The sequence below is a fragment of the Pristis pectinata genome, chromosome 28 (assembly GCF_009764475.1).
Source record: "Pristis pectinata isolate sPriPec2 chromosome 28, sPriPec2.1.pri, whole genome shotgun sequence".
Lineage (NCBI taxonomy): Eukaryota > Metazoa > Chordata > Chondrichthyes > Rhinopristiformes > Pristidae > Pristis > Pristis pectinata.
This window is the reverse complement of record NC_067432.1, coordinates 7,430,739-7,446,674: the sequence shown is the minus strand read 5'-3', so window position 1 is coordinate 7,446,674 and position 15,936 is coordinate 7,430,739. Positions and strand designations below refer to the sequence as shown.

The 15,936-nt window shown below is 43.4% G+C and overlaps 1 protein-coding gene across 1 annotated transcript in view; it reads left to right on the top strand.

Moving 5' to 3' along the window:
- Positions 1-15,936, top strand: part of LOC127583868 (A-kinase anchor protein 13-like) — a 407,302-nt gene that overhangs the window by 345,640 nt on the left and 45,726 nt on the right. The window contains 7 exon segments of the mRNA XM_052040262.1: positions 4,997-5,065; positions 7,746-7,890; positions 12,353-12,474; positions 14,579-14,640; positions 14,642-14,665; positions 14,667-14,727; positions 15,577-15,827. Of these exon segments, the coding sequence (XP_051896222.1) occupies positions 4,997-5,065; positions 7,746-7,890; positions 12,353-12,474; positions 14,579-14,640; positions 14,642-14,665; positions 14,667-14,727; positions 15,577-15,827 (734 nt within the window).

Sequence of the window (15,936 nt, the reverse complement as noted above, 5' to 3'; positions counted from 1 at the left end):
TTTTCCTACCCAATGAATAACATATCTATTGAGTTACTGTGAGCAATGATGCAGAAAGTCTGCCCTGGATTCTAAAGCCAGTAACCTAATGTCTGGATTCTAATGAAGTTTGCAAGTGCTCTATCATTCCTGCTGTGACTTGCTGCTGTTGAATGCATTATTGTGGCCTAATTATTCCTGATGTTACAGATTTAACTACTCCCCACCCTCCCCGAAATCCTTGATAAGCTTATAGCCTTCAAGCTGCTCGAGAGGATCCTTTGTTTTCTGTGAACTGTACATTTGAGATTGATTTCTCCTGCATTTTTGATTTAATTTGTATTCAGTTCTTGGTCTCAACACCAACGTTTAAAAAAATGTTAATCAGGAAGTCTAGACTAGTGAACATTGGCCATCAGAACTTCATCTTCAATTTGGAACATTTAAGTTTCCGATGTGCCTCTGTCTATCTCTTCCTTCGGTGTTGGTCTGTCAGAGGGCAGTCAAGGACAACTTCTATTCCCCTGTTACCAGACTCTTGGATGGACCTCTCATCAGCTGAGGATGAACTCTTGATCTCCCAATCTACCTCGTCGTGACCTTTGCACTGACCATTAGAGATGCACCATATAAAACATCCTATCCAAATGCATCACAGCTTGGTATGGCAACTGCTCTGCCCAGGACTGCAAGAAACCGCAGAGCTGTGGACACAGCTCAGCACATCACGAAAGCCAGCCTCCTCTCCATGGACTCCACTTCCCACTGCCTCAGTAAAGCAGCCAACATAATCAAAGACCCCACCCACCCCACACATCCTCTCTTCTACCCTCTCCCGTCAGGCAGAAGATACAAAAACCTAAAAACATGTACCGCCAGGCTCAAGGACAGCTTTATCCCGCTGTTATGACCATTGAATGGTCCCCTAGTACGATAAGATGGACTCTTGACCTCACAGTCTACCTCGTCATGGCCTTGCACCTTACTGTCTGCCTGCACTGCACTTTAACACTTTATTCTGCATTCTGTTATTGTCTTTGCTTGTACTAGCTCAATGCACTGTTTTAATGGAATGATCTGTATGGATGGCATGCAAAACAAAGTTTTTTCCCTGTAGCTCAGTACATGTGACAATAATAAACCAATTTACCAATTATTGGGATAGACAACCAAAGAACTTGTTTAATGCAAGTCCTAAGACAAGAAAGAGAGGTCAAGAAGCAGAGATTAGTAGAAGAGTGAAGGTGGATAGCAGTGTTGAGACTGGATGGGATATGAATGTTGGTACCCTGTGTTCAGAAGGTACTGCTGAAGAGCATTGTGTAGTTGTGATGTGGGACTTGGCCAAGTATGGATCTTTGGTGGGGGGGGATGTGGGGTGGTGGTGGGGTGACACCAGAGTTAATTTTACCATTATTGGCGATGCTCTGGTTACGTACAGAACGGATGCAGCTGAGTGCAGTTTTATCAAGGATTTGAAGCTCCCCAGCTTCTGCAAGTGCACATGTGCAAGTTAATGCTAGCAGGTGAAGGCATGTCCGTGACCTCATGCTTATGGTATGACTTTTGGGTGTGTCCTGGGACACTGTGACTTTTTTTCACTAGAGGAATTGAGTTAATGATACTAACCAGAAAAAAATGTAAATAGCGGCCAGCATAAACAGGTTCAAGAGAATTGGATGTATTCTGTTGGAGGAAGGGTTTTGGACTGGATGTTGCGGAAGTTTATGGAAACGGGATAGGCTTTGTTGGGGTAGGATGCTATTCTGTATCTAAAAATTCTTGAGAGGCAGATTGAGTTCAGTTTCCTGGTATTGCTTGGTTTCAGTCAGACCACTTGCTCTTTTATCAATGCAATCATTGACTACAGTCAATACTGAACAGCATTATTCAATAAATGTAACAATAACAGGATTAAACATCTTGAGGTTGTAACCATGCAAGCATTAATTATGTGATTTGGAGTTGGCTCTCATATTGAAGTTGCGAGTAGGCATCGTGACTGTTTTCCCAGACTCACTGCAGAATCCTCTTTATCAAGTTGATGGTGAGCAAGGCTCTTTCTTGTGTAAGATCTGATTGATACAACTCTGAAATGGCATAATTGTACCACGAGTGACAGAAAATCAGACTTGTATGCCACACACTTGACCTGCACTTCAAAAAATCAGCTGTAGACTGCTTTGGGATGTCCTGGGGTCACAAACTGCCTTCTATAAATGAGATTCTTTTTAAACATTGTTCTGATTCCTCATTTCATCATCTTAAAGTTTCCCACCAGCAATGCCTTTTGCTTTCAACAGCTTAAAATATTTTCTGTAGAAAGAACAGATTCAAATTGTTTTCTGAATTGCTGGCAGTGCAAGTTGGATTAGGTTTCATCTATTGTGTGCCCTGAAAGCCAACCTGCAGTTGTAAAAATGTTTGCATTATTGATCACTGAATAATGATTAATCAGTAGTTGATCAATCGGGATGAAAAACCAAGGCCATGGCATAATTAGCGGAGCAGGTTCAAAGGGCTGAAAGACATGCTTCTATTTTTCTAAGACAGACACTAAAGTCAGAAAGGGTGAAAGAACTGATGAAGTAAATCACAGTGTGATAGTTAGCTGGGATTTTATTTTTTTTCATGGATGTGTGAACCTCACTGGTAAAGCCAGCTTTCTCTCCCATCACTAATTGTCTTGGAGACATTGTCGGTGAACTGCTACCTTGCACAGTGGCAGTCCATACAGTGAAGGTGCTGTTTATAGTGCTGTTGGGTGGGGAGTTGCAGGGTTTGGACCCAGGAAGGCGATATTTCCAAGTCAGGGTGGTGTATGCCCTGGAGAGGAATTTGCAAGTGATAGCATTCTGTGCACCTTGTCCTTCTAAGTGGTAAAGATCACGGGTTTGGAAGGAGTTAGGAAGAAGATTTTTGTTAGTTGCTTCATTCTATTTTGTAAATGGTGTGCAGTACATCCCCAGTCACTGTTTCAGCTGATGGATGGGATGGCCTTGTCATGACTGCTGCCAGTGCTGTTGGGAAATGGGAGCATTGATGGAGGTGAGGTGGTCCATGGTTCTGAGGAACCAGAAGGGAATAAGTTTGAGGTTTGCAGAAGGTTCAACTTAACATAGAACCAGTATCGGGAGAGGGTAAGGCAACATTTTGCAATCTGAATGCAGCAAGCAATTAAAAATTCAAATGAGGTGTGTACATTAAACTTCATGAAATCAGGAGATCATGTTTATGACTGGGGTACTTTCAAGAAACCAGAAACAGCCGGCATGTTCTGAAATTCCCACTCTCAACAATCACCTCCACCTCTAGGACCCGTTTTACCATGTCTCACTTCAATCCCCCCTCATTTTTTCAGTGTTTATTCTAAGTTAGCAACATGCAGCTTTGTGGAAAGAAACTTGGCTTTTTTTTGAAGAAAAGTGATCACATTAAAGATAAATCCAAGTTGTTGTAGGATTTTTTTGCAGATATGTATTTGTCTTTTTTAATAAAAAAGAGAATTGCTAAATGGAGTGATCTCTCAGACTTCCTTTCTCTCCTGTTGTATGGGTTGTGACATTTCATCCGGTTCTGCATCTCCCTGCCTCTGTACAATCTTGCTCACTCTTTTTCACTGGTTCTGAATCTTGTATCTTTCTGCAACTCCTGCAGCTGTTGTCTCTGTGTATGTGTTTCCCTTTACAGCTTTATTTTATGTTTGATATGCTCCTCTAAAGCAACCTGGAATATTTTACGACACTAAGGCTTCTTTAAATGCAAGCTGCTGTGGCAAATGTGCATTGTGGTTAAGCTTTGGATTAGCAAACTGAAGTCCAGTGGCACTGAGTTCCAATCCCATGAAGGCAGATGAGGAATTTAAGTAATTACAATTAAAATAAAAAGCATGTTAACAAGTAAGTTATTAGCATGCTTCAGGGGAAGGGAATGTGCTGTCCTGGTCCAATGCTGCAACTCAGTCCCAGATCCTTAAACTGCCCTAGAAGTAGCCCCATAAGCCACTCAGGACCTTGCATGTAGTGAACAAGGTGGTTATGTTATTCCTATGGTATCCATGAAGTGTTTAATATCTGACACAGGGTAAAACTGACTATAAAAGGCTAGTTTCAGTAATGCAGAGTATCTTGGTTGATAAAGTGTCTGGTTAACGGAACAAAACCAGAAAATATTGGACACAGATTGAGGCAAGCACATCTTTCATGAAAGGTTTGTCCTTAATGTAGCAGAGACAAACAAGGTCTGATGGGCTGCAGCAAGCTGGTATTCGCTGTGCCATGACGTTGGTGGTTTGCACACTGCCTGATTCGCATTGTGGGGTCTCTGGGACCAGTCAGCGTTTGGGCAATCATTGCTCTATTGTTCGTAAAGCTCAGTCTTAACAAACTCTTATTAGCAGATGTATTTTCCTTCAGTAAATGAAAATTAAAAACTCTGCAGATGCTAGAAATCTGAAACAAACAGAAAATGTTGGCGAAACACAGCAGGCAGATAGCATCTGTGGAGAGAGAGAGACAGTTAATGTTTTTCGATCAAAGATCTGACATTCTGATGAAGGCTCTTTGACATGAAGCATTAATTCTGCTTCTCTCTCCACAGATGCTGCCTGACCTGAGTGGTTCCAGCATTTTCTGTTTTTGTTTCAGATCTCCAGCATCTGCGGTTTTCTTCCCAATGTTCATTTACGGTTTGTTTCACTGTTGTCCTTCAGGGAAGGAACCTGCTTTGTATGTGATTCCACACCCAAAGTGATTGACTCTCAACTGCCCTTTGGAATGGCTCAGTAAATCACCCAGTTCATCGGCATTCGGGACAGACAATAAATGCTGGCCCAACCACAAGCACCCACAACCCTTGGAACAAATTTAAAATGTTACTGCTTCTGCATCATAATCTTTAAATCCACCACAAATAATTCTGTGCAAGATACTTCGTGGGTAATGTATTTATAGAGTTTAAGGTTTCCTGTGCTGTGTTGGTTGTGTCTTTCCTCTAACAGTGTTTTTCCCTTCCACAGATTGTAACGCACAAGTTCACAAGGGTTGCAGGGACAGTCTGGTGGCCTGCAGCAAGATTAAACAGAAGGTACTTACTATCTTCTCTCTTTTGCAAAAAAGCTAATTTAGCACAAGTTTGTTTCCACATTGAGTTTCTTTGCTCGTTGAGGTGCGGGATGCTGAGGAGTGAAACGTTCCTTTTATTTGCCGCACCAGACGCCATCCTCTTGCACTCCCAGGTCTCGTAGAGCATGTGTTCGGTGGAGAGCAAAGCCTCAATGACATGACGGTGCAGACTGCACTCTGACTCAACAGATTATGGATTCGAATCCCATGGCGTAGCCTGACCACATGTTCAGGCTAACAGTGCACAATCAGAAATGCTTCTTTTCAGATGAGCTATAAAACTGAGACCACAAATTTTCTCACAGATGGGCTTAGTCAATTCTCTGATACTGACGGAAGATGAATGTTCTGATCACTATTCACTGATGCTTTTCTCCACTGATGCTACTTATTTTTAAAACAAATCATCATTCTCTTTGCTAGTTATGTTCAAATTGTTCCAATATTTGTCCGAGTTACATTCAAATGTAATCAAATGGAAATCTTGAACAAAAATGGAGAACTCACCTCTGAAGCCCGGCTGGGAAAGTTGCCACTCTTGATGCAAGTTTCTCTCCTGTGAACCCGCAGTCTCTCTGGCATTCTTTATCTGGTATAAAATTTTTTGGTTGGAGTGAATTCTTTGAAGGAGCAGGACTGATGCTTTTCAATATTGCATCACATAAAAGCCTTCCAGCCAGTAACTGGGTGAAACTTGTGTTCCACTGGCCAGAGCTTTGAATCTCGGAGATGGAAGGCCATTCTGTGCAGTTTTGGTTGAAGTTGAGGTAATGAAGCCTGGAAGCAGTGCAGAGAACAACCTCAGAACCTATCTCTGGCTTTGGACAGGGATCATATAGCAATGCAGAACATAGAATAGAATGGAGTCATGAAAAGCTTTGAGTTAAATTATGATGCTGGAACAATCTAGGTCAGTTTCAGATTGGTGAAAGACATTGAAGATTATTGTTTGCTGATCTTCTTGCTGAAAATCAGCCGCGGCGAATGATGCTCCAGAAAAATTATTGGAGGAGAACTAGCTGAAAATTGAAAGCGAACTTCAGTCTGATCTTGAGTTCTGTCTGTGTGGGGTTTGCACATTCTTCTGTGACCACATGGGTTTCCGCCAGGTGTTCTGGTTCCTCCCATATCTGGATGACATTGTGGATTGATAGGTTGTCAATTTCCCCTAGTGTGTAGGTGAACGGCAGAATCTGGGGGAATTGCTGAGAATGTGGGGAGAATAAAAAATGGGGTTAATGTAAGATTAGTGTAAATGGGTGGTTGATGATCGGCATGGACTCAGTGGGCTGAAGTTCTGTTTCTGTGCTGTATCTCTCTATAACTCTTTGTTGAAAACACTCAGCGGGGTCAGGCAGCATCTGTGGAGAGAGAAACTGAATTACTGTTTTAGGTTGATGTCCTCTTGTTAGATCTGAGGAGTGAAGAAGCAAGCATGCTTAAGTACAGAAAATGGACGGAGAACAGGGAATTGGCTGTGATAGGGTGGAGATGAAGGTTATTCAGTAACACAATCCTTTGTTGCCAACTAGGAAAGGAAAATGAATATATGTAAATTATAGCTGATCTCTCAGATGGAGTGTAAATTGGGATGGTGAAATCTGAAACAAAAGAGAATGCTGGTAATACCCAGCAGATTCAGTAGCATCTATTGGAGGAGAGAAAAGCGATCCGTGGAGAGTTGATGATCTTGTATCAGAACTGCCAGTTCTGACACAAACAGGAAGGCTGGTTATCTGAAATGGTTGAATTTAATATCGAGTCTGGAAGGCTGCAGTGAGCCCAGACAGAAGGTGAGGTGCCGTTCCTCAAGCTTGCATTGGGCTTTGTTGGAAAGGTCTGTGCAAGCTTGGGAGTAGGATGATGAATTGAAGTGACAGGACTGGAAGCTTGGCCCTCGTGAACTGAGAATTATGTTATAAGGAGAGGCTGGTTGGGCTGGGACTGTTTTCACAAGAGCATAGGAGGCTGAGGGGTGACCTTATGGAAGTCTATAAAATCATGAGGGACATAGATAAAGTGAATAGCCAGCTTTATCCCCTGGGTCAGGGAGTCCAAAACTAGAGGGGCGTAGATTAAAGTGAGAGGGGGAAGATTTAAAAGGGACTTGGGGCAACTTTTTGACACAGAGGGTGGTGGGTATGTGGAATAAGCTGCCAGAGGAAGTGGTAGGGGCAGGTACAATTATGACATTTAAAAGGCATTTGGACAGTTATGTGGACAGGAAAGGTTTAGATGGATATGGGCCAAACGCAGGCAAATGAAGTAGCTCAGTAGGGCAACTTGTTCGGCATGGATGTTGTACCGAAGGGCCTGTATAGCTCTATGACTCTAACGCACAGATAACTTGGAAGTCAGATAGCCCTTCTAATCTTTGAGATTCAAACTAGCTGCCTACCGCTTGTGGTAAAAGCTTGATATAACACCTGAATGTTAACTCCACTTCTGTTCAATTTGGTTGAAGTTCAATGTTAATATGCCACATGGTTAACATATACAAAGGATGAATTTCTAACCCAACATTGTTTCTTTTGGGCTTCCCTTACTGTGGGATGTTAATGCTCCAGCCTGACGTTGGCAGCTGTAGATTTCCATTGTTGTACTCAGCACATTGAACTTGTGCCAATTTCTATATTTCAGCAAACAAAAAAACACCTCAGGCCCGAGATTCCTCAACATTACCCAATGCTGTCACGATGAGAAATAAACGCAAGTATCTCTGTGTATTCACAGCTCGCTGCGTAAAGTGCCTGAACAATGCTGATGTATCAATTAATGAGTTTGCACAGTATTATAGTGGTGATTTCATTATTTGATGTGTGTGATGTAATAATATTGTCTCTGTAAGCTGAGAGAAACTCCCCTAGCATTCTAGTTGTAAATTTTGACCTTGGAGAGATTGTTTGGAGACTGTAAAGGGTGAAACACTGATGTATCTATTGCTAGTAGCTATTTAACTTGATGCATTGAAAAATAACATTCAAAACTAGAAAAGTGCTTATTGCTTTATCTTGCGATCTGGTTGCAATAGTCTTAAGTGAGCTGTTGGATGATAGCACTACATGCTGTAAAGGTATCGGGAGTATCTTTGAGTGTTGTGGAACTGAACCATTTGGGTCAGGTATCTTTCTCTCTTGAGTCCGGTGAACAGATGAAGATCACTGTCCCACAGGAAAATTGGATGCCAATGTGAAAACCAGCCTCTGGGTTTGGAGTTGACAGGCTCAGAACTTCTGAGGATTAGCTTTGATGGTTGGTGGTCAGGGAAGGATGCCTGTGAATATTTACCTGAAGTTAGGACCTTAGATTCTGATGCTGGGAGAGTCGATATTGGAAACTGGGAGGGGGGAGATTTAATGATGGAATCTGTGATTTGTTTGTGAATTATCAACTGCTTAGTATTTATAATCTTAGGAAATTTTATCTTTGGTTTACTTTGGAAGAATAGCTAAATGTGACCAAAGTTTTTGTTTGGTAGGATGTGATTGGTTCCAGTCCAAAAAAAATTGGAAACATTTGGCACCTGATTTGTTGTAATGTCAATTGTCCCCGGAATGTGTTAAAATTTTGGAACGGGATTGGTTGCTATGTGGTTCATAGATATCATTAGTTAAAGATTTCTGTCATCTAGTTCTGAAATCTAATTGGTTAATAGGACACTATACAACAAGGGTTACCAAAAAATAGATCTTTGACCACTTGCAGTTCTAAAAGCCTGGTCCAAGGACATCAGCGGTACCTGAGTCCCAGTAGTGATGGTCCTCGAAGCCCAATGTAGCCTACTCACTCTTGTGTTTCCTATTTGCTCATCAGTTGTGCAGGATTTACTAAGCCTGGGGGCACAAGAGACTGCAGATGCTGGAATCTGCAACACAAAACAAACTGCTGGAGGAACTCAGTGGGTCAAGCAGCATCTGTGGTGGGGGGGGAGGAATTGTCGACGTTATGGGTCGAAACCCTGCTTCAGGACTGGTGCAGGGTCCTGATGAAGGGTCTCCATCCGAAACGTCAGCAATTCTTTTCACCCCCTCACCCACTGAGTTCCTCCAGCAGTTTGTTTTCTCGCTCAGTTTGGGGGCCACTAAATTATAAGGGTGGATGATATGTATCCATGGAGTTCACAGATATTTTGTTTAACAACAGACGAACTTAAGTTTGCACCAACATTGGTGGTGATAGATATCAGTAGCATGGCTTTTTGTGATGTATTTACCTGCTGTATTCTGTTCTATACATGTAGCATTGCAAGCGAGGAGAACGTCCACGGTCAGCATAATCCTTCCAGAGTGACAACATGTTTGATTGCTCTAATAGGAAGATGCCCCTGTACCGATCACTTTCCAAGAGCATGTCATAGCCATATCGCAGGGTAGTTCGAGTATTTTCATGGCGTTGTACAGAAGTGCTACAGTAATGGTTAAGTGCCATGCGGGGCTCAGTTAACAGTACTCAGCTAAGAGTCAGAGTTGTGTGTTCAAGTCCTTTTCCATGTTCTGAAGTACCAAAGTCTAGTTGATGCTTCAGTGCAGAACTGAGGAGTGCAACTTTGCCAAGGTCCATCTTTCAGATGGGAGATCAGGCAGAGACACATTGGCTTTCTCAGCTAGGCATAAAAGATCCCATGGTACTGTATCACAGATGAGCAAGAGAATTCCACTGCAAGACCAATAATCATTCCTCCATCAATTTCACTAAAAACAGATTATCGGGTCACTTTCACATTTTGTTTGTGGGGGGCTTGATGTGTGCAAGTTGGCTGCTGGGTTACGGCAGCATACCACTGACTGCACTTCCCAGACTTCACTGGCTCTCAGCCATGTTAGGACATTCTGAAAGGGATACAGAAGGTATTATAGAAATGCAAATCTTTCTTTGTCGTTCTTGCGTTAATAAATTGGAGATAGCAGCCATGCAAAGTAGAGCAGAATTCTCACACCAGCATTGCAAAAAGTTTTTAAAATAGGTGCCTCAAATTAGGTCACGGAGACTGCAGAAAACAAATTTTGCAATGTCGGATGTGAACCCTCTCTTCCTCCCCATGTTCCCACAGCAAAGTAAAACAATTGTTAATCTTTTGTTTTTAAAACCACTTTTTCAAGTTGTAGTGCAGCATTGTGGTCAGCATTGGGTCCATTTTGAGCTCAGCAGTTTGCCCTGGGGAATCCTTGCCCAAGAATTGGAAATAACAAACCTAACTCAAGTTTTAAATTTGGGATGCTTCATTTAAAAGAAGACTGTGCCAACTTAACATTCCTGCAAGTTAGATCCACAGTTTAAATGTCCAAGATCTCTCAATTTTTAACCTTAGGAATGAGGACAATTCTTGGCTAAATGCAGTTTTGTAATACAATAAGTATAAATGAAGCAGTGGAAAATATTTCCTTATTGAGAGTCATCGTGGTATTGGTTTATTATTGTCACATGTACTGAGATATAGTGAAAAGCTTTTGTTTTGTGTGCCATCATTCCATACATAATTACACAGTACAGAATATAGTGTTGCAGTTAAGAGAAAATGTAGTACAGAAAGACAAATAAAGTGCAAGGGCCACGACGACGAGAGATTGGGAGATCAAGAGTTCATCTGAACTGGTTACAGGATGATCAAATCGTCAGAAGAGTAGGTCTAGTAGTGGAAAAGGACAGGGAACCTGGTGTGAATTCTTGCCCTGCGCTGGTTCTGTTGCATTGGCTCGGTGTAGAGTGGCTGGTGGTGGGTAGTGTGACTACTCAGTGCTGAGGTGTGTGGCTTAGGGCTATACCCGTGGGTGGTCGGGTGAGTGTCAGCTATTGGCAGCACCTGCTCCATGTGTTGGTAGATCACCTGTTTGATATACCATGGTCTCTCTCACCAGCCCATCTTGGGTGTGATGGAACCTGCTTTCCCCACTTCTCTTTGCTTGCCTCATAGCTCTCCCCAGCCTGGAGATTTCACTGTGGTGCTGCCAGTCCCTCAGCAATGGTTCTCACTGACTGTGCCGATCAGGGTGCAGCCCTGGGCCCAATAAACCAGCACCGAGCAGCCAGCCGCTTATCCCAACCCAGCCACCAGCACTCTCGGACAGTGCGTCCACACTGAGCCTTGGGCAGCCCATCACTCTGGGAGGGCAAGGGTTCATCTCAGGTTTCCAGGCACAGCATCAGAGAGGGAAAGGGGTCAGAACCAGGCTCTCAACACACCCGTGCACAGCCCAGGTGGAAAGTAGAAGAAGCTACAAACCTGTAGGCATTTGGATTCCAGGACCAAGAACACTGTAACAAGTTGGTGCTTTCCAGGGTAATCATGCATGTCACCTTATCCAAATATGTCCCTCATCTTGAGGTTAATTTATACATAATGCAGTGTGCCCCTGTCTGTCCCAGGAAGCTGAAATCGAACTGCAATGCAACAGAACTAGTTAAAAGTGGAAGCAGTAATTAGGTCAGTGTATCTTGTGAGCTATACTTCCATCTTGTCTAAATTTATTTCCTTAAATTGTCACCTCTCTGTCTAAGTCTGGCAGACTACGAAGCCATGATAAAATAGGCTGCTGTCCCCAGGAGTTTGGACGAGCAGGGTCACTCTGCAGCTGGCTGGGTTGTAAAGAAAAGCCGGGAGCAGGAATAACATACAGTTCCTTAAGCTTGCTTCACTGTTCAATAAGGTTCCAGCTGAACTGCTCCCCTTTCCTGGAATTACCGTAGCACCCATCTTGCAGGAGTTTCACACACTGGTGAGTTATCTCGTCACCGGTCCTGCCAGAGGTTTTGCAAAGAGCCCCAGCCCATTCTTTTTAGATGAGGACAAACATCTGGATCATCACACCACTGCTTTGAGTCCTGTGTCATGTTCACAAAATATTAAAATGGAATCCTTCCTTCAGTCCCTCCCTCCCTCCCCAACTCCAGTTCCAGGTCTAGTTTCCAGGAAACTTAGGGTCCCAGCTCTCAATTGCATGCGTGCCTTTTTTTTACTGGATGTGAATCAGGAGCAGGAACCAAACTAATTCATCTTCCCCCTCCCTTCCCCCCCCCCCCCCCCCCCCCCCAGCCCCAGGGCACAGCCAGTTCTTAAGCCCCAGACGCTGTTTGGCCAATCCCAATTAGTTTGGCACCATTGAAGCTTTTTGGTTTTCCATGGTGCGACAGTCATGTTCTTTCACCCAGAAAGCTATCAAGAGACATAGTAAGACAACAGTTTCAGTGGCATGGTAATTCAGCTTACCCTTCTTCACGTTAACTAGTTTTTCTGTGTATTCCTTGCCGTCTAGACCTGCGAATGACGAAAGCTCCCTTGGTACTTGGAGAGCTTTGTCTCAGTCAACTGACTCTCTGAACCACATAAAACCAGCAACAGAGTCGATGGAGTCGTTGACAGATGAAGGTAAGGGGAGTGTTGAGTGTGATGGGGCCAGTGTGGGGCTTGTATTTTGATCTTAAGGGCCTTTAACCCATGCAACTGCACTTATGATGGTCAGGAGAGAAAACAGAATCCCCATTGATATTAAGCTACTTGGGTCGAAATTCCCCATGGTCTTCTCTGCTAACCATGTGATAGCGGCTGTCCAGATTCGCTCTCCAGATTCCATTCAAATCATGTGAATGGGTCCAAATTTGATGATTCTACTTTAGCACCTGTGACCAAGGGTGAATTTCTAGATGTTGGTAGCATTCACAAGACAACAGCGTCTCTCTAAAATGAAGGCTATTCCTGAATCCTACTGCGCGTGGTGTGTAAGTGACTGCTTGGTGCTTTCAGATAATTTTCTTTTGCTGCTTCAGTGAAGGTCATTAACCCTTTTATCTGGTTGAGCTCCAAAGTCTGATGACGGAACTCCACCACCGCCCCTTCTCCAATCACGGAGGTGATCCAATGATATCTAGTCGGCAGGAACACAGAACCTTATTCATTAAGTCAGGATCTGAACATCTTCAAGTTTTGCACGATCAACAAAGATCATACTCTATTGGTAACCCACTTGGATAATGTTCTCCCGGGGTCTCAATTGAAAGAAGCTTGGTCACTGCACAGAATATGATGATATCTTTATTAGTCACATGTACATCGAAACACAGTGAAATACATCTTTTGCGTAGAGTGTTCTGTGGGCAGCCCGCAAGTGTCACCACGCTTCCGGCGCCAACATGGCATTCCTACAACTTCCTAACCTGTACGTGTTTGGAATGTGGGAGGAGACCGGAGCACCCGGAGGAAACCCACACAGACACGGGGAGAACATACAAACTCCTTACAGACAGCGGCGGGAATTGAACCTGGGTCGCTGGCTCTGTAACATCTGCACCATTCTCTGTGTAAGCTTCTGAAGCAGTGATCTTAGGTCATAGAGTCATACAGCACAGAAACAGGCCCTTTAGCCCAACTCGTCCATGCCAACCATGATGCCCACCTATGCTAATCCCATTTGCCCATGTTTGGCCCATATACCTATAAACCTTTACTATAAACCTGTTCAAATGTCTTTTAAATATTGTTATTGTACCCGCCTCAACCACTTCCTCTGGCAGCTTGGCTACGTTTCAAGCATGTTTGCTGCTGAACAAAGGATATGTTGGTCTGACAATGAATTTTGTGTCCTTTGTTAGTACTTAATCTGAAATTTATTTGGCTTACTAGAATTGTAGACCATTGGTTTGAGGAGTTTAGATGCACAGCTGAGTTCATCACAACAGGCCACTTAAACCCGTGTCTGTTCCACCCGTCAATGAGGTGATGGCTCATCTGTGACCTAACTCTTTCTCTCCCACTTCTGTCCTGGGTTGCTTTAGGTTAACACAACCTATTGATCTTGGATTTAAATCTAACAATTGTCCTAGTATCAATTGCTATTTGTATAAGGGAGTTCCAAACTAGAGAAATGCTTCACTTCAGAAGGAATTGGCTGTAATATTTAGACTCTAACTTCTAATTTTAAAATCCCCAACTAATAGAAATGTTCTCAAAGAAAAGTGCCGAGATCACAACCAGGGCAGAAGCCCGACAGCAAGAATTCTGCACGCTGGTTGGAAATACAGACTCCCTCAACCAAAACACATAAGGCTACACTTCCAATGAACCCCTACCCTCCTCAATGTACTCAGTGTTGTCTCCCCACCCACCATTATACCATCAGGTTTGCCCCATTCAAGCTGTCAGGTGTGATGTCTCTGAACCTTCAGAGTGGACTCCACCCCATCCTCAACCACCTTCACCCAAACCATGTGAGCTCTTTGCCCCAGGAGTTCCAGAGTTGCTTGCTCCATCTGCACCATTTCACAAATCCACCACTCAAACCTCCCTCCCCTATGCTTAACTTGTGTAAAACACCACCATGTGTAATTGGTATTGTTTAACTGCTCAGCAAAATCCAGAGTTAATGCTGATCTCAGAAGCATTGACGCCAGACGCGTGCTTGTGGCTATAGTGGTTTGTAGTTACAATGAGTGTTGGACGTTGGTGTTTATTGTCAGACTCTGCACTTGTGTTCCACATTCCCCAGGTACGGACGTCATGGATGGACAGCTAATGGGCGAGTTCGAGTCAGATGCTAAAGAGCTGGAAAGCAGACTCCTGGAGTCTGGTGGTTTGACAACAAGTTTGTGCGCCAACAAAAGAAGGAAGTAATTAAACGACAGGATGTTATCTATGGTAAATGTTATCTATGGGTAAATGATGTCAGTTTGCACCATGAGTATTTGTAGGTTACAGAAAGATTAACATTTTAACATTTTTGTATTAATTTGTACTTCAAACAGTTATGAGATGAAACAATGCCTCTGAAATGGAATTGGAAAGAGCTGAGTGAATAATTTGCAAGTCGCAGGAAAAGTGGGGGAATAAGACTGATGCAATTGTTCTGCTGGGACAAAGCAGCAACTCGATGGGCTAAAATGGCCTCCCCCTGTTCCATGATGATTCTGAGAAATTATTTGGCCAAAGGAGAGCCAATATTTTTGCAGACAGTCTCTCTCGCACTCTCTTCCCCCCCCCCTCACCCATATCCCTCAATCTGTTATGCAGAATTGCATCTGATTGTCTCTTAAGTTGGTCAGTGCCACCTTCTTCAAAGCCCTGTCCGCACCATAATTCTCCCTCAGATACAGAAATTCCCTCCAACTTCCCCTTGCAGGAGAGTAGCGAGGTTAAAAGGAACAAGGGAGAAGACCAGCTAATTGGGAGGTGGTGGTTAAGTTGGGACCAAACATGGGTGGGAAAACCAAGGAACAACTTTCACCAATTGACCATGGAGGAAGAGGATGAATTTAAAGGCAAGTCTTCAGGCAGCATAGTGGTTCGAACCTACCAACCCACACATCATTAGGATGTGGGAGGAAACCAGAGCTCTAGGGCACGCCCCACACCATCACGGGGAGAATGTGCAAGCTCCACTCACAGCACCGGAGGTCAGGATTGAACCTGGGATGCTAGGGCTGCTACACCACTGTATGTATAAAGCACTAGTATAGCATTTGACTGGTTGTGTATCTGCCTCCACAGAGTTGATGCAGACAGAAATGCACCACCTCCGGACATTGAAGATCATGTCTGATGTCTATAGCAAGGGGATGACAAAGGAGCTGCAGTTTGAAACCTCGTTGGTAGACCGCATCTTTCCCTGCCTGGAGGATCTGATAGACATTCACACGCAGTTCTTCAGTCGGATTCTGGAGAGGAAGAAAGAATCCATGGTGGAAAACAGTGAACGAAGTTTCATCATTAAAAAGATTGGGGATATTTTGGTGAATCAGGTCAGTAAGACACATCAGTCTATCATACCATCAATTTATATTTTCTATAAAAAGTCATACAACACAAAAACAGACTCCATGGCCCAACTGATGACCCAATTACGCCAAT